The sequence below is a fragment of the Momordica charantia genome (assembly GCF_013281855.1).
Source record: "Momordica charantia cultivar OHB3-1 chromosome 10 unlocalized genomic scaffold, Mcharantia_2.0 BLBB01000010.1, whole genome shotgun sequence".
Classification (NCBI taxonomy): domain Eukaryota; kingdom Viridiplantae; phylum Streptophyta; class Magnoliopsida; order Cucurbitales; family Cucurbitaceae; genus Momordica; species Momordica charantia.
This window is the reverse complement of record NW_028275158.1, coordinates 22,817,474-22,835,418: the sequence shown is the minus strand read 5'-3', so window position 1 is coordinate 22,835,418 and position 17,945 is coordinate 22,817,474. Positions and strand designations below refer to the sequence as shown.

At 33.3% G+C, this 17,945-nt stretch overlaps 2 protein-coding genes across 2 annotated transcripts; both read right to left on the bottom strand.

Moving 5' to 3' along the window:
• Positions 1-646: 646 nt before the first annotated feature.
• CST (Protein kinase superfamily protein) lies at positions 647-3,729 on the bottom strand. Its single transcript, XM_022289788.2, has 6 exons — positions 3,297-3,729; positions 2,826-3,166; positions 1,985-2,120; positions 1,759-1,901; positions 1,359-1,482; positions 647-1,135 (listed from the first exon to the last, which is right to left on the bottom strand). Exons 1-6 carry the CDS (start codon positions 3,367-3,369, stop codon positions 735-737), a joined length of 1,218 nt encoding a protein of 405 aa, XP_022145480.1. The 5' UTR covers positions 3,370-3,729; the 3' UTR covers positions 647-734.
• Positions 3,730-10,263: 6,534 nt separating this feature from the next.
• REP (Rab escort protein) lies at positions 10,264-17,215 on the bottom strand. The gene is made up of 9 exons (XM_022289608.2): positions 16,352-17,215; positions 16,105-16,227; positions 15,582-15,681; positions 15,355-15,393; positions 15,004-15,235; positions 14,844-14,919; positions 13,040-13,229; positions 11,183-11,263; positions 10,264-10,841 (listed from the first exon to the last, which is right to left on the bottom strand). Exons 1-9 carry the CDS (start codon positions 17,047-17,049, stop codon positions 10,752-10,754), a joined length of 1,629 nt encoding a protein of 542 aa, XP_022145300.2. The 5' UTR covers positions 17,050-17,215; the 3' UTR covers positions 10,264-10,751.
• Positions 17,216-17,945: the final 730 nt, after the last annotated feature.

Below are 17,945 nucleotides of genomic sequence, written 5' to 3'. Positions count from 1 at the left end.
TAAAATTTTTAATCTTCTTATTTTAATAATTTTTTAATATATTCTTAAACTTTTAATTTTATCTATGATATGTAATAAACGGACTATAAGAATTACATGACACATTGATTTTGGGCACGTGCAAGCTAATTAATTCTTTTAGATACAACCAAATTTCAAGAACCACATATAAGAATTGAATAAATACAACTTTTAGTTCGTAGATCCAAACAATGAATGATTATGCACTTACCTACTATTTATAATTTAATATAAAATATGTTAATATAACTTTACATGCACTTACCTTATAACATCTTCATTCATCTCTTACCTTCAACTCCAAAATTTGACAAAGTCAATAATCAAAATTATTTTGAGTTAAAAGCATCTTATTCATTATCTAAAAATAGGAGGTCTAATCTCACATCTCCACATTTCTCGTACTTTAAGAAAATAATAAATAAATAAAACCTTCACCTAGGATTCCTAGTTCTTAAATGAATCTGAAAGAACTCAGCAAGATTTGGAGAAAATCAACACACTAACTTTTCATCAATAAACCTGAAACATTTCACTTGTGATATAATCAAATATCTCCCTTACCTCGCCTCCTGCCATCCCCACAGAAGGCAACCAATGAGCAAAGAGAAACAAAAAAAATATATAATAATAAATAAAACTTTTTTCCATCACAATCAGAAATGCATACAATGTTACATCATAAGATCTATTAAAAAAAAATTGGGCCTCACTTATCTGTGCCTTTTAACTGATGAATTGGTTGGCTGTCTTTGATGAAGTTGTTTAGACTGTGAGTTGCTAATCTTCGCACCTTTCGGTTTTTCTTTCAATTCTTCGATCTGTTCCAACGCCTCGAGAACTTCTTGCATGGAGGGACGAGTTCTCGGATCTGTTTCCAGGCATTTTAGAGTAAGATCTCCCGCTTGAATGGCTGCTTTCAACGAATATTGACCTTCTATTCCTACATCCATCAAACTCTTAACCTTTTTCTTCCTCATCAAGATTGGCTTAGCCCAATCAACCAGATTTCGCTTTTCGCTGGGTCTCCGCATATCATGTGCGCGCAAGCCCGTCATAATTTCGAGCAGCACAACGCCAAACCCGTAAACGTCACTCTTCACATACAAATGGCCTATATAAGATCAGCAATGGCAAGGATGGTTGAGCAATGAAGATCATTTTCAATGTTGCCACAATAAGATTGATTAGAGAATTTGTAAATTCATATTATAATATAGCACCCTGCATATTTAATTCATCTCCTCTTTCACCAATATACTACAAATTGTCAATAAAGCCAAATAGCCAAACTATTTGGTAAATTTGATTCAACAATGACAGATATTATCTATCACCTGTAGTAACGTATTCTGGGGCGACGTAACCGTATGTGCCCATAATTCTTGTTGTTACATGTGATTCTTCACCCGCAGGCCCCAATCTTGCCAGGCCAAAGTCTGAGATTTTCGCGTTGTAATCCTGCACAGTGCACATGAATATAAAGAAGGAAATTCAGACAAAAGGGTTAAAGAGAGATGAAATGAGACAAGAAAACAGGAAGGACCAAGAACTTCAACAGTGTGATGTGATCTATGAGTATATTAAGATATGTAATGATGAACTGAACATATCTCTGTACTTTCCAAAAGATGAAAAATAAAAGTGGAAGTTGTGCAATGATAAACAGTATAATACAAAGACATAATTTAAATATTTGAAATTAGCTAAAAATAGAACACAGAAAATTGGACGAACCGTATCCAGAAGTATATTTGATGTTTTAAAATCTCTGTATATAACTTCTTTTTCTGAGGAATGCAAGAAAGCCAAACCCCTAGCTGCTCCAATTGCGATCTTGAGCCTTTTTCCCCAAGAAAGAGGTTCTGTGGAAGAGTTCCCTGATCATCAGAGAAACCAGAGATTAGCACGGATAATTATGAACAATCAGTTTTCTCTTGTCCTTCATTTAAGGAAATCATACTTCTAAATAGGTGATTTTCCAAGCTTCCCTTGGGCATGAACTCATACACAAGAAGCAATTCATCATCCTCCCAGCAGAAACCCAATAATCTGACAAGATTTGGATGATTCAATCTTCCTAAAAAGTTCACTTCGGCCTGCATTATATCATAAGAGCGGTAAGCCACTGATTAGACCTCGCAAAGCTGGACTCTCACCGAAAACATAAATTTGCCAAACGATTTACAGACATCAGCAGAACTACCAATAGCATCTTATAGGTCCTTCAAGGCTTTACGCTTATGCTTATATCATTTCGCCATTTCAAAAGAGTGCAAATTTCTAATTTAACTTGTGTGTCAACAAGATAAGCAAAAAAATTGGCATTTGGAAAGTTCAAGTAATAAGATGACATGTCAAGGATGACACAACAGAGGCTACATCTTCTTGACATAAATAACTTCACCCCCAAGTACTTCATAAAAACATTTAATGGTTGGTGTACCTATATCAACAGTTCAATTGATATCATCATATAAAACATTTAAAAAGTCAAACAGGCAATGAATATGGAATGATGGAACTTAAAAGGAAAAAAAAAAAGACATTCAACCTTTGCAGTATTTAGGCTAATTCTAAATCTGCAAATGATTATTAACAATTTTGTTCAGAACTGAGAATACTAATAGTGGCCATCTACTTTTGTTCAGTAGCTAAGAATGGCCGTTTATGGTATGCAACTTAAGAATTCCATTTTTGGAAAGGGGGAATAAGCCAAATTTTTTCTATTGGCCAACGAATGTTCAGTAGAGTAGTAGATGAATGTTCTGTAGAAGATGATCCATGAATGAGCTTAATTTTACCTGCCATTCCTGAAAACCTTGGACACTTTCTGAGTTCAATTTCTTAATGGCAACCATCATTCCAGAACTGCTCTTAGAAGGAGCCAGCGTCTTTTCATCTACCCAGCCCCTATACACCTTCCCAAAACCTCCCTGGCCGAGCAAGTTTTCGAGTTTGAAGTTTTTGGTTGCGATTTTCAACTCAGCAAAGTTGAACTCCTTCAAGTTTGGTTGGTCCAAGATTTGCCCATTCGGATACGGCTCGCTCACATCCACACTCGCCGCATCCGAAAATTGACTTTTGCCGGCGGTGCTACTGGTACCTGAAAACCCTACGTTTTTGCTGTAATTGCTCGATGTTCCTGAGAAATGGCACAACATACAATCAAATGGACGGCAGGAAAATGAAGAATCGCAACTGAAAACGGAAACTGTAGCTGAAAATTGACATTATTAAAGTAATCTCGAAGATAATTGTTTCGAAATTGGCACCTGGAGTAGAAGATAGCGTCTGGCTGGGAATAGAATTAGAATCGCGAGCTGAAGAAGGTAAACAATTTCCCATAATCAACAGCTTTATGCGTTCAATTCAACCAAGGAAACAAAAACTCAGCTGCAATTCTCTATGGCAAGTCAAAGAAGAAAAACTCAACTCAAGAACAAAATCTGAAGGAAATCGGCGAAAGGCGGGCGAAAAAGAACGAGGAAAACTGGATGTCGCTTATCATTAGATTGCGCGCTCTTCCTTTATTGGAGCTTGAATTTCTTTATCAATGGAAGCAAAAAGTAGAAATCCAATTCCTTAATCACTGGCACTTCGTGTGAAAAAGGCAAAAAAAAACTTTTCAATGTTTAAATTCTGTTATCATGGCTTCCAAATTTTCTTCATCCGGAATGATACAAAAGTCATCTCCGAAGACTTGAATTATTGCCTTTTAAAACTCGTTTCTTAAGATCATCAATTGAACTTTCATTGAACATTCTTCGTTTTTATTTAATTATTATTTTTTATTAGAAAAAAAAAGCAATATTTTGGAATTCAAAATATCTAATAAATTAATTACTTCCAACTCATTAAAAAATTGATTTGTTTAACGGATTAATTCTATTGTATGCTTAAGTTTTTACATTGCAACAAATAAAAATAAAGGTTTAAGATTTTGGTCTCTGAATCGTTCTCAATTTTCTATTTTTGTCCTTCAATTTTTTATTTTGATTGAATCCTTGTATTTTACCCGCTTTCTATTTTTAATATATATACACTTGAGTCATTCAACCTTTAATTATTTTCAAATTTAGAAAAATATTATATTAAGCGATGAAAAATGGTATGACATGTGGACCAATAAGAAGTACTGATCATAGGCTAAGATACCGAATCTGTGACCATTTGATTTGCAGCTCGCCCAAGGAATATATCGACCTGCATTTGTAGCTTGGCCATTTTTGATCCATGAAGAGCAATCACACAACTCCCCCTAACCACTTTTCAACCATTATTCAACTCCCAATTCGCCACTACCATCTAATCAAGCTAAGATTCACACAACGTGCAACATGGTCAATGAGTGAATGTCATTTTGAACGCCTATAAATAAAAGAGGTAGACTTCATATGCATGTATGCAATTTTGATTAACTCGTCTCGAGAACGATACCTCGAATTAATACTGATTTGAGCGTCACAGTGTCTACTCTCTTTATCGAATCTTTCTACTCCGTCATAGGTCGACCTCACTTCCTCATAGGTCGACCTTGCTCACTCATATGTCTATTCGTTTAGTCAAGAGGTCACAATTTAACATCAGTGCACTACAAAGTCTAATCTTTGTCCATACGCCATATTTATATAACTATTTTTATCCTAAGGTCAAAACGTGAGATTTAATGAAATTTTAAAATTAAATTGAAAATTAAAATATTAAATAGCCAAAATATAAATGTTAGAGCTACCTCAACGGTAGGTGTTACTTATCTCTGTTCAAGAGATCATAAGTTTGAGACCCAATCCTACTTGTTGTACTAAAAAATAGATAAAAACTCATAATCAGAGAATAAAATAGTAAAATAATAGGCGGTTTATAGAGATTTTGTATTTTTTAAATATTATTTTGTAGTAGAAATAAAGGTAATCAATGAAACATGATAATTACCTCAAAGAACATTTACCTCAAATCAAGAGGTTGTAAGTTCAATCCCCCACTCCACTTGTTGTACTAAAAAAAGAAAAAAAAAACAGTCGAGCATAAAAATTTTACTTTGTATTCAATAAAATTAATAAAATGTTAGATGGGGCGGGGAGGCCTTCCCACATCCCTGCCATGTCCCTACTGGGGACCCTCATTAGGGTTCCCAGTTTGATCCTGTCCTCGGTCAAATCGAAGATTCCCCGACCTAATCGAGGCAAGTACACGTGGGGATCGGGTCCCACGAGTTTTTTTTTTTTTTTTTTTTTTGCCATTCTTACTTCTCACATACATGTTTCTTTATTTTGATCATTTTTATTAAAAAAAAACTGAAATAGTTGACTGATTTATATGACGATCAAAGTAGTTGCTACTTCAACCAAAAAAAGGCAACCACTTTTCAAATCCAAAGAAGTACCTCACTTCATTTAGGAAGAAGTAGTTGGAGCTGGGTTCTGAACTATGAGAGTTTGCTTTTCTTTCCTTTTCTAAGAGCGATCTGACCCCTTATTTGATCGGACCGCTCATGGTCTTCAAATTAGTCATTAATTGTCAGCTTCATTGATATCTTTTCGATATGCATTCCGAACATTTTCATTTGTAGTGTCTCATCTTCTCTAGATAAGCGAAACTCGAACATCTCGAGCAGATGGTCCAACTAAATAACTTTTTCTTTTTCATTACTTTCATGGTCGTGCCTTGTGGCACAACAGCACCCATACTATTGAAATGGTCTGTTCTTTGCCTCGTGGGGATGGAGCGTCAGAAGTTTTGAAAATTCAAGAGAAGGTCACAGCGAGATTAGTCGTTTATCATCACGATATGTGTCAAGTGGAAGTGTAGTGATGTATGTAGCTGAGGCATCCTAATAGACCGATAGACTTGAACCTTGTTCCTATATGACCCGATCAATTTGATTAGGCACTCATGGATTGCTTGTTAGATCGAACCCAAAAACGTCTCGATTTGATCGGCCTTGCCTTGGGTGGTGGATCAAATGAACACTCAACTACGTCATCACAGCTACGATGGATGTCCCACCTTTATATCTCTTCCTTCTAACTTCTCAATAAAGGCGAGGATGGACTCTGAAATACTCCTCCTATTGGTTCCAACAATCTTTTCTTCACTTTCTCTTCTGGACATGATCCAGGCATTCAAGCTAGCAGATCAAATCATGGGTTCTCATCCCCAATGTTGGGAGAGACTGATGAGTCGATTGGTTGAAATGCAGTTTGCCGGGTGGACTCAAGCCAAGTTGGGAGGTGGCATGCACCTAAGAGATGTATCTTTTTAGTTCAACAATGTGTGAGTGACAATTCATTTGGTAATGTTTCTGTTTGTTATCTCTGGTTTCCAATTTTGTTAATAAATCTAAGCATTTTGTTACTATGTATCTTTTTAGTTCAACAATATCCGACTTTTGGTCAAAGATATTTTTTTTAATCTCAAATATACTTTTTTTTAATGAGTAAAACTATGTTCAAATTGGCAATTTAGATATATACTCATTCTTTATATTATGAATCTACTTTTTAATAAAAATTCAAAACTCACTTGTTATTTATCACTATCAGAATTTTAAAAAGTGAATGAAGCAATACATTTAAAATGTGATCAAATTTAATAAAATAAATTAATGAAAAATTAAATAAAGTTGATTTTAAGTTTTCCCATATGATTGAAATGCCCCATTACTAGTAGTGGACCTATTATATAAACAAAGCTTTCACTTTATAGGTTTCTTTTGTGTGAGTTTATGGCTATTTTAAATAATAAAATAAGATAGTTTCTAAAATATTTTAAAGTATATGATGATTTTGTTGAGTGGGATGAATAATACTAAATTCACCTTTTTTTTTTTTGTTATAAATACTTTTCTGGTCCCAGTACCAAATTAGTTTATTTTAATTCTTGTATTTTCAAAACATTCATTTTCTTTTATATACTTTCGATTTTTGTTTATTTTAACCTTTGTATTTCAAAACATTCGTTTTTGGTCTTTGTACTCATTTCTTTCGATCAAAACTTTAGAATGACATTTCATGTTTTAAATTTCTTGAAATGTAACCATATATTTGTATGAAATTTTTTTTTATTAAATTACGTAAATTTTATAAATAAAAATCAAAATAACCACTTTTTAAAAGTATATCTATCAAAATCAACCTCATCTCCCAAAAATCAATTAACTTCCGCTAAAAGGAAACCATTTTTCAAAATCAAATTTGACTTTTGTAACTAAACGCCATAAAACTTTTTATAATATATTTTTAAATAGATAAAATTACTTTTTTTTTTCCTTACTCTCATAAAATCCATACCAAGCGTATTCATAGAATTCCTAAAAGTACTTCTAAAATAATTTTACCACTTCTAAAAGGATTTATAATTCTAAAACCAAACACCTTGAAAAATTAGAAAATAATTATTTTTAATATTTCACTATCTCTAAATCATTTTTAGCTCCTCCAAAAGTTATGTCAAGCCTTTTTGTCTGAGTGATTTGAGAATATAATATAAAGGTATGCTGGGGAGTATTTTAAAAAATACATATTATAAATATTTTAATAACAAATACTATTATGTTTGGTTTTTTATTCAAAAAATATTTTATTTAAATACTATTTTAATTTTCGATTTTGTTCGTTTAGGTTCATGTACATTTAAAACATCTATTTTAGTCCCTATATTTCAACTTTTGTTCATTTACGTCAATCTCAGTCCTTATAAATTTATAAATGACTATTTTGATCATTTCATTTTCATTTTTATCTCATATCTTTCAATCACAATTTTAATCTGGCATTTTACATTAATCAAAACTACAAAGAATAAAAAGTAACTGTTTTACTAAAAAGAAAAAAAAAAAGAGAATAAAAAGTAAGTGAGAGCAGAACTAGTGACCGGTTAATTAGAGGCAAATCTTAATTACCGTTTCTTGGTTAACCGGCTGAGTCAAAAAGACCGGCAATAATCTGAAAAGCACTTTATTATTGGTGGGAGTGAAAATGGTTAAGAAAAATGGTAAAGTGTATCGGTTTTTGGATGGTGGTGAAGAAATGAACGTAACGACAAATCCCTTTAACTAAATTAAACAAACAAACATAAAGTTTGGACTTTTGGAGTACACGAAATTGCAATGGGAAGAAGTTCTAGAACAGGTCAAATCGAAAATGAACTTTTTTTTTTCCTAAATTAAGAATAAAAAAACAGTTGCTGTTTTGAGTCACAAATTTGCATAAGTTTAATATTTTCATTGACCAAGCTTCACCAAATTTAAAAATACCATACATTCTTGTCAGTTGAATCTTTCACAACTACTTTGCCTCTTTCATTGAAGGAATTCAATACACCATTTTAACATAAATAACTCCAACCTCCTCCTTGTCAGGAAAAACAAAAAACGAAAAAAAAAAAAAAAAAAAAAAAAAAAAAAAAAAACTTAAGATTTCAAAAGACTACTATACATCTGGGCAACAAAATTTACACCACTAACTCAAATTTAAGATTTAATATGATGAAAATAAAAATTTTAAGCAAATCTCGTTTTATAACTATTTTATTTTTTATTTTTAAAATTTTAAATTTTTTTTTACTCACTCTACTTTTTTTTAAAAAAATATTCAAATTTTTAGCTAAATTTTAAAAACAAAGTTAAAATTTTGAATTTTTTTTTTATTTTTTTAATTTTTGACTCAAATTTTAAAAACATTTTTAAAAAGTATATTGAGAACCAAAAAATGTAGGGGTGAAAGTTGTATTTACCCGCTTACTTTTCAAAAAACATACATAAATAAAATGGTTATTAAACCGGACTTAAACTTTTAAAAATTACTTACTTTCTAAACATTTTAATTAATTCTCGTCAATCATTTTTACTTTTTAATTCATTTAACAAAACAGATAACACGGTATTATATATACGTATTAACATGTTGTGTGCATGTATTTAATCCACGTGGGTTGCCTGAGAAGTATTGGATAAGCGACAGAATAATTGCAAAAAAAAGCAAGATATTTTTTAATTATTAATTCAAGAATTAAAATAAATATTTTGAAGGAGATTTTAATTTGTAAAGTGGCCTTTAAATTTGTGGGAAAGACAATGAGATCCAGCTGTTTGAAACTGAAACCAAGAATAAAATAAAGAAATGCACCAACAAAAAGCCCCTAAATTCAAGGAAATTAAGAGCAAATAAATGTTGATGGCCATTCTTATCAAATTCACATAGAAAATTCAAAGTCCAGTTTTTAAATTTCATTCAAATTCCCCATTTGACTTGCAATACCCATTTTGTTTTTGACTTTGAAATCTCCTCTCCTTTTTTTCCACCCACATGTTTTCTTCAAATTTCTTACAACCAATTTATTGTGTTCCTATGCATTAAATTTCTCAAAACAAATATTTCATATAAATATATGTGTGTGTTTTTTAAATTTTTAAACGTTCTTTTAAATTGTGCATAAAAAATTTGTTAGTAATAACATTTATTTATTTATTTTTATTAATCATTTAGCAAAGATCTGATTCTATTTATAGTGGTTTCAAATGCTTGTTCATATATAATTTCCTAAATAGGTAGATGAACAAAAAAAAAAAAAGTGTCTATATCATCCTTCTAATAAATAAGTCATAAAATGTCGTCTTATAGTTTGATAGAAAAAGACGTTAATTTTTCATTTAATAAAATTTTGATTTTGTTTTAAAAATCGATATGCATGTTCTTCTAAGCTCTTTCTTTTTTAAGTTCGACAATGTGAGGATAAGAATTTGATCACCTGATCTTTTGATCGAGATTATAAAGCAAAAATTTAATCCTCTAACATTTTGATTGAGATTATAAATAAAAGTCTTAACTAATTGAGCAATCTGCATGAATTATACATTTATACATTTTTCCCTTTCCCTTAAAAACAAAGATTTAATATAAATAAAAGTCTTAACTAATTGAACAACAATTATTGAACAATTATAGCAAGACTACGAGAATTATACACTTTTTCCTTTTCCTTTTTTCGCCTTTTCGTGTGAGACTATTTTTTTTTTTTTGGTTAGAGAAAAAGCTTCTTTCCCATAAACTATTACACTCATGGACATCACATCAAACAAAACAGAAACTGCAAGCAACTTGTATGGATGAATAAAAGCAAGTCGCATCGAAGTGTTCTCATCAACAAAACAGAATAGAAAACGGGTCGAGCTGACCGACCTTAATCGCATGCTTAGAGTCAATATTGAATTTATCATGTAGCAAAATCATACAGATCGTGTACACATGACCAAGGAGGAAATCTTTGATTCTAATATTTTTAGTGACCATTCTGATAAACAAGACCACAACAATATCAATGAAAATACAACAACGTCGTCCCAGTGGCAGCAGCATCTGTGCATCAAAAACAGACCTCGAGGGAAGTTATGGTTTCTCCCATTTAGAATAATGCATATAATTTAATTTGTGTGACATGGAGTGTAAAAACATGCATAAAGTGTACAACACAATACTAGAAAATCCACCTAAATTCTTTGGCATTCTTTAAGTGAACGCTTTGTCTTTGCTTATATAACCCTGTCGTAGGCATGGTCTTGCATTATCCAGTATTTGATTGAATCATGCAGAGGCCAAAAACATTAGCAACAGAGACTTTGTTGATTCATTTGAGGTAGGGCCGATGCCGACCAATCTCAGAGAAGAGGCTGCAGGCAATTCTCATGACTGCTAAGAATGATACATAGATAGAATTATCATGCCGTGCCGTTATGAATCAGGCTCGCCATCGTCTTCCTGAACTGCAGCTGAGGTTGTCTCCGGAAAGAATTCTTCATGGGGATACATCTTCTGAAAGAGCTGTCAAGTACAAACACAAATAACAATTATAACATTGATGACAAACTTGACGGGTTCAGCATGTTTTTTTAGGGATGGGGGGAAAGAAAGCTTTTAGTAGAACAATAGCCTTGAAAAAAGGGAAAAATATAAAATATTAAAACAGGGAAGTATTGGAAAAATTAAAAATGACGTGTCCATTGAGAGTCTGTCAATTAGAAGCTGGATGTGGTTACTCAGGTTTCTAACAAAAGAAAAATTGTGTGCGAATGTATAAATTCCTTAGAGAACACTCGTAGGAGGTTTCACGGAAAGGAAAGTGAAATATGCAACTTAATTTCCACGTCAAAGCAACTGCATACCTCAAACGATGCACTCAAAAGGTTGTCGTAGTCCAGATTTCCATCAGGCATGGGAGTGAAGCTCACTGATCCAAATTGACCCTGAAAAGTTAACAAGAACACTTTACTTGTAGATTTACTAATTATAAACATAATCCAAATAATTCGGTTCTCTATTATTTAACATCGAATAGGACTATAGACAATTGGCCATTGAATTTCTTTCTTTATTTTTCCCAATGGAAACCATAAGTTCACTGACAACAAGAAAGGATATAAAGGTGCAAAGAGACAAAATAAAGAAGAGAAAAATGCACTCTCTCGCAGGAATTTACAATATAAGAAAGTGAATATCAATACAATTATAGCACACTGAACAAGATCCAACCGTTTCAGAGTCCTAGTCCATGAAGAAACCAACAAACTAAATACCACCCCAACATTAGCAAGATCATCAAATTTATCTTTGAAGGACTCTTCTATTGAACTTGCACCCCCATCACAAGAAAGAGAAATTTTTCAAAATACATCAGGAATCGAATGGCAAAAAATAAGGATGACATCTTCCATTCTGTTGGAACAACGTTAATAAATTTACCTAAAGCCTAAAAAACCACTTAGACAAGATCCAAAGGAGTAACCTTTCTTTGGTTCTTCCTCCAAATAGATGCATCCTCTGTGAGAGAGGAGAAGTATCTCAAAACGACATTTTATTACCGTCATTAGGCTTCCTCCAAGAACATGCTTTTCTACTATTTTGGATGTACTCTCCCTTTGAACTAAATTAAACGCGAGGATTTCAAGTGAGTATGAGATGATTTTGGGACTAGTTCTTTTAAGTGAAGTGCTTTAAAGTTTTTTTTTTTTTAATTTCTAGTATCACCATGTAGTAAATACGATGAAAATGTTGAAAAGCGTTTCTAATGGGTTAAAAAGCACATCTCACTGTTCCAAAGTTATACCAAACTAACTCAACCTTCCATGAGCTAGCCCCCTTGGCCTCTCTTGACTTCACCACATCTTAAATCAAATCATTTTTTTAAGAGAGAGGAAAATGATGCAGTGATTTATAAGGATAATCATGTAATTTTCTTCCATAACATTGTTTTTTTAGTTGCATTCGTTAATTACTTTTAGTGGTTGTTGACTGGTCTGTCTTAGTGAAGTAGTTTCTGTTTCAGTAGTTCGTTAGGGTTATTGTTATTTTTATTTAGCTGGCTGGTTGTTTAGTAGGCAACCCCTATGTAATGGGGGTTAGGCTTTTCTAAATAGAATTTAAAATGAACAAAAAATTTCTTTTATTAGTCTTGAGAGATTTACATGCTAGGCTGGATAGCTTGGTTTGGGTGGTATTAACACTAATGATAAAGTCCAAAGAAGCTCTCCCTTCCGCCAGTTAGGTGTTCTACGTGTTTGCAAGGACCAAGATCAGCTCTTCCTTCACGGTTCTACTGGGCAAACTTTATGGCTTAACCTTCTGAACTTGTTTAACTTTTCTTTGCCAATGCCTAGAAGAGAGAAATTGGATTTTGTTGGTTTTTGACGACACAATCATGGAGGTAAAGCTAAGTTCTTACAGGTTAGAAGCTTCCATAATCACTTTTCGAGAGTTATGACTAGAGGTCAACAAAATGTTGATAGTCTTATCTTCTTCTTTTTTGTTCTTTAAAGTTTGTAATTACTCTCTAACTTCTTAACTTCTTTGTTTTTCGGTTATTAATATTCTTTGTACTTTTCTCTTGTCAACAAAATCGTTTATTACTTAAAAGAAGGTGTTAATCGGGAAAAAGTAGGAAGGACACATACTTCTATTTTACATGGGTGGAACCAATCATTATGATGATATGATCAAGAAGCAAAAGACCAGTTATATCTCACCATACTTAATTCCTGAATGTATAGCGCGCTCCAAAGTAAAGCAGAATCTTTATCATCTGCATTAATATTCTGATCTATATCATCAGGTCGTTCACGGACAATGAGTGACATGATTGCAGCTATAGCTGCACGGAGTGTCTCTTTTCCTTGATTAGCATTACCACATAAGGTAGAGATGTATATGACAAACCTACACAAGAAGGAAATACTGTCAAACAGGTGCAATTGGTATTGACTGCATTAGTTAGACACCATACCATTGCTTGCAAAACAATAAAAAAATATGAAAACAAAACTCGTTAATGTTTCAAAATAAGTATATTTATAAGCCACAATATTTTTTAGATAAGAAATAAGTCATTAAAAATTGAGATGTTCCTTCTAACAAAAACGATTGCAATAAATAAATGTTGTGAGAAAATAACCCTGCTTCTCATCAAAACCTTTACTTTCATTTTGCTAGAGATGAAGAGGAATGGCAATGGGTTAATAGAAGGGTAAAAACATATGCACTCCTGTCCTGTAAGTTCGCTTAATTATATACAGCACAGCTAGATATGGAAAAAACAAAAAAATTTAGGTTAAATTACATATTTCTAATATAATCTTTAAACTTTAAAAATTTTCAATTGTCCTAGAATTATACTCATCTTTAGTCCCAGTCAATAATAACAATTGATGGGATGCAAGACAAACACTTATCTTTTTTGAAGTCTAGACTTCTAACTTCTAAGAGAAACCATACCTTCATAAGGTAAATGAAAGAATATACACAGACATGATGATGATGGTGATGATATATTTTTTTTTAAATCATCACAAAGAGTCAAACCAAGCTTGACACTCCTGTTGTAAAATTTGAATGAGTTGACATGATCTACCAGCCAGTTGGGTGAATTAAATATGAATTGACAGGTAATCAGGGTCAATTTATTTGGGAGATTGTTTGCACGGGTAATTGGGTCTGGCAATAACCTAGATTCAATCTCCCAAATTTGTTTAACTAATTACGGATCACACTACCTGATCCAAATTTCAAGAATGACTATCAGACTTGCATTCCACCAACTAACGTTATCAGTAAAAACTAAAGATAAACAGAATTTCAAGTTTAAAAACGTAATTGAAAATTTTCAAAGTTCAAGAACTTGATATTAGTCAACGTGGCATCTCTATCCATTTAGGTTTGTGAGACCAAGAAAATTTAAAATGACAGGGCAAAAGAATTTTGAAAGGAGTCTCCTAATAGAGGTATGAAATGAATACTATAATTGCAGTCTGTCCATGCCAGCCATTTAGCCCACTACGTTGGTATTGAGCATCTACCAGCTCTATTTTGCCATCACTTTGAGGATGTAAGCCAATGAAGCTGAATTACCAGAAGATTAAACAATTCTATCAAAAAAATACAAGTAAAATTTGTCTAATATCCAAGTCTAACTATTTTTTTACAATCTAAAAAGTCTAATTATCTTTTCACGTTAATCGGGGTTCAAAATTGAAGACTGCCCACCTAAAAGGATAATATTTGATAGTCAGTAAAGCTTTTCACCATTAGGCCTAATCAAAGGGGTTAGTACTAAAACATATTCAAACAGCAGCACCCATCTGACTATGAGTTCTGTTAGTCGTTCACAAAGACTAGAGATGGCCACAATGCACATACCTCAAGCATTTTTAGAAAATGCGGTAGTCATTTCATTAAACAAAACAAGTGTATCAATTAAGAATAGATCAAATGAAAGAGGATAAGAAAAAATAGAAGACAACATTTAAGTTATTTACAAGACTGAACTGAACTCACATATCCTCGGGACAAACTGCTAAATTGCCACCTATCTGGAGAACTCGAACTGATGAAACTTGCTCGGGAAATAGAGCTATGGTGGAAGAAGGAAAATTGTTAATTCCCTCTTGCTAGATGTTTTGATAACATACTGAGATAGAAAGTAAGGAGTGCTTACTTCTAGGAGGATAAACCAACAGAGAATTCTTGACATCTAATACCAAGGAATGCTTTGTAATGCATATTCCTCTGGCCACCTTGCTATTAACATCTCTCAAGCTAACACCTTGAAGACTTTCTAGAGAGAATGTTAACGGTGGGGGAACCATGAAGCATGGATCCAGCACCAACTGGTGACTAAAGATGTCCTGTCCAGAAGCCAGCCGAACACCCTTATAATTTTCACTAATCTGCAAATATTTCAAGATGTAATATATCAATCCATTTTCACCTCAATGTCTGAGTTGTTGAGTTCATTCCAAGTAGTATCCACAAGAAAAAGAAAAAACATACTATTATAATTCCAAACCTTGTCCTTTAATAGAGCAACCACAGGCATTCGCAGAACCTGTACAAAGAAAAGATGTAGGTAAGAGAACAAGTTCGATTTAATCATGGAAATGAAAAACAAAGGTTAGTTGTACAACCAAATTGATATGAAGATATGTAATGCTGCTAAACAAACGACTCGACTGCATTTCATGAAAGAAAGACATTGTGTTGGGAGGAGGGAGGTTACATGTTAATAGAACTTACATAAAGACAACCTTTGACTGCAGCACGACGACAAAATGCTTGAGAAAGCTCCCCTTGACCATAGATAGGATATAATAGGGCCCCATGTGCATTTTGAAACCTAGCAGGAATTAGCAGAGTAAAGACAAAATTTGTACGAGAAATGCTATTCCATAAATTGCAAAATTAAGGACAAGCAGCATAAAAATGTCCGAAAAAAATTGTAAATTATAATATACTACTTTCTAATTACAAAAGAATCATGCTGGAGCTTATGTCAATGGAATCGTTCGATGTCATAATTAATAAAATTAGCCAAATTAGGGAGCTTTTCATTTGGCTATGTGTCAAATGATTATCTAATATATTTAAATTCTGTTGTGTTTCTGCGTGCGCTCGTGTACATTCTTTAGAAACATACAATTGAAAGGTCCGCCACCATAAATTAATCCTACGTGAACTTTCAAAAATGACAAACAAACAAACAAATAAATAAATAATCGAACACCAATTGAACTGAAATGACAATAAATATCATAATAACCTGCCAATTGAAGTGTGGTAGAGAGCTAAGCGGCCGATTCCTTCTTTCGTAAGTATTCTGTTCTTGCCAACTTCAGTGTCGTTCTGATCGTAATCTGCCAATGAAATGCCATACAGAATCATTCTGCATGATGGAGCAGGAGGATCGTGAGCAACAGGAAATCATACAAGTAGTAAGTTAACGAGCCTAGTTGAAATCTGAATGCATTAATATGACAGTAGTAAACAATCAAAACCAATTGACTTACGACTTCATCTTCTGGGGCAACCGCAATTTTTTCAAGAACTCCACAAAAGGACTCTCCAAATCCTCGTTGGAGATTTTGGAATTTTGATTATCTGCAGCGGGATCCAAGTGCTGCTGAACAAGTTTGAAGAATCTCATCAACTGGTTCTTCTCCGTCAGACTCAGACTCTTATCCTTAAATATAGCTGCACGAGAACCAGGCACGTTAGCCAAATTGCCATTCTCATCGCACAAATAGCTCGCATCAATGCTCTTAAATTCCAAATACTGGTTGACTCCCGCTTTCAGAACAGCGTCGATGCACTTGTCGGCACAAAATAAAACCCTTGGCCCAGCCAAATCAACATTGAACTTTCTGGAATGCTCTTGAAGAACTACAGGTGCTCGGGAGGAGATTTCGACGTCCGAGTACAGAGACCTAGTTTGAAGATCAACACAGACATAATCAAGAGCGTCGTCGGAAGATGAGGGTGGCGATGGCGGTAAAGGGTGAGAGACAGAATTGAGGAAGGAGGCAAGGTCGTGGAGAGGGAGAGAGGCGAAGTGACCTCCGTAGTATGGATTGGGGTCAAGGTGCAGCACCGTTTTACCGGCGGCGGAGGCAGCGGCGGAGATGATGGATTCAGCCAAACCTGTGCCGACGGCGATTAGGTCAAAGGTGGAGGGGTCGATCAGAGGGTCTGGAGAGAGATCGCTCATGATCGGAAGGAATTGGAGCAGCAAAACAAGGATTCCCACCGTCTCCTCCAACGGCGCTGCCTCCGAAACAATCTCCAAATGGGTTGTCTTCTTCTTCCTCCTTCAGCCCACAGCCAAGAACTGCGAGACCACGGGACCCGACCAGTTTCTAATGGTCGGTGAGGTTATAAAAGTTTAATCCAGAATTTAAATAAATAAATAAAATAATGTATAATTTTGATTTTCACATCAATTCAATATGTAATTTTAAAAATACTGCCATTCTTATTTTGTTCTAGCATACTTTGCGGTTACATTTGAGTTTGTTTGTGATTTAAATTATACTATTTTTTTTTAGATCTTTTAAATTTGAAAAAATATACTTATTTTATATTACCTATACAGGTGGGAAATCGAACTCACAGGATATATGTCGATTATCATTGAACCATGCTCGTTTTGACAAAAATGCTTTAAATTAATAATAGTAATAATGGCAATTAGTTCCATAAGTTGTTCAACTTAAACTAATAAAAATGGAAATTAGTTTAGTTCTAACTATTTACCATATAAATAAAAAAATGTTAAATTAAAAGTCTTGATTTTAAAATTTTTTTAGTACTAAGTTGGTTTTTTTAGTACAACAAGTTGGGAATCTGGAGTATGGAAGATTGTACTTGATAAAGCACCAACCTATCAAGGTGGAAGTCGTGGGTTCAACGCCAGATCAAAATCCAATAAAAAAATACATAAATTCTTATCTCTATTTTATGTGAAGATGAGTACAAATAGCATAATTTCATTCCAAATGAAGATCCTATTATTATAGATTTTGTTCATTTTTCATTTCACATTTCCCATCAAACAAATATGAAAATTTTCATTTGTTCAAGTACCAATGAATGAGAAAAGAACAT

Coding starts and splice junctions, on each gene's coding strand:
- CST (XM_022289788.2), bottom strand. CDS start 3,369: ATGGGAAATTGTTTACCTTCTTCAGCTCGCGATTCTAATTCTATTCCC. Junction 3,167..3,296: donor GACGCTATCTTCTACTCCAG/GTGCCAATTTCG, acceptor GCCATTTCTCAG/GAACATCGAGCAATTACAGC. Junction 1,902..1,984: donor GGAAAATCACCTATTTAGAA/GTATGATTTCCT, acceptor TCTGATGATCAG/GGAACTCTTCCACAGAACCT.
- REP (XM_022289608.2), bottom strand. CDS start 17,049: ATGAGCGATCTCTCTCCAGACCCTCTGATCGACCCCTCCACCTTTGAC. Junction 15,394..15,581: donor CAGTCAAAGGTTGTCTTTAT/GTAAGTTCTATT, acceptor TTCTTTGTACAG/GTTCTGCGAATGCCTGTGGT. Junction 15,236..15,354: donor TTGCTCTATTAAAGGACAAG/GTTTGGAATTAT, acceptor AAATATTTGCAG/ATTAGTGAAAATTATAAGGG.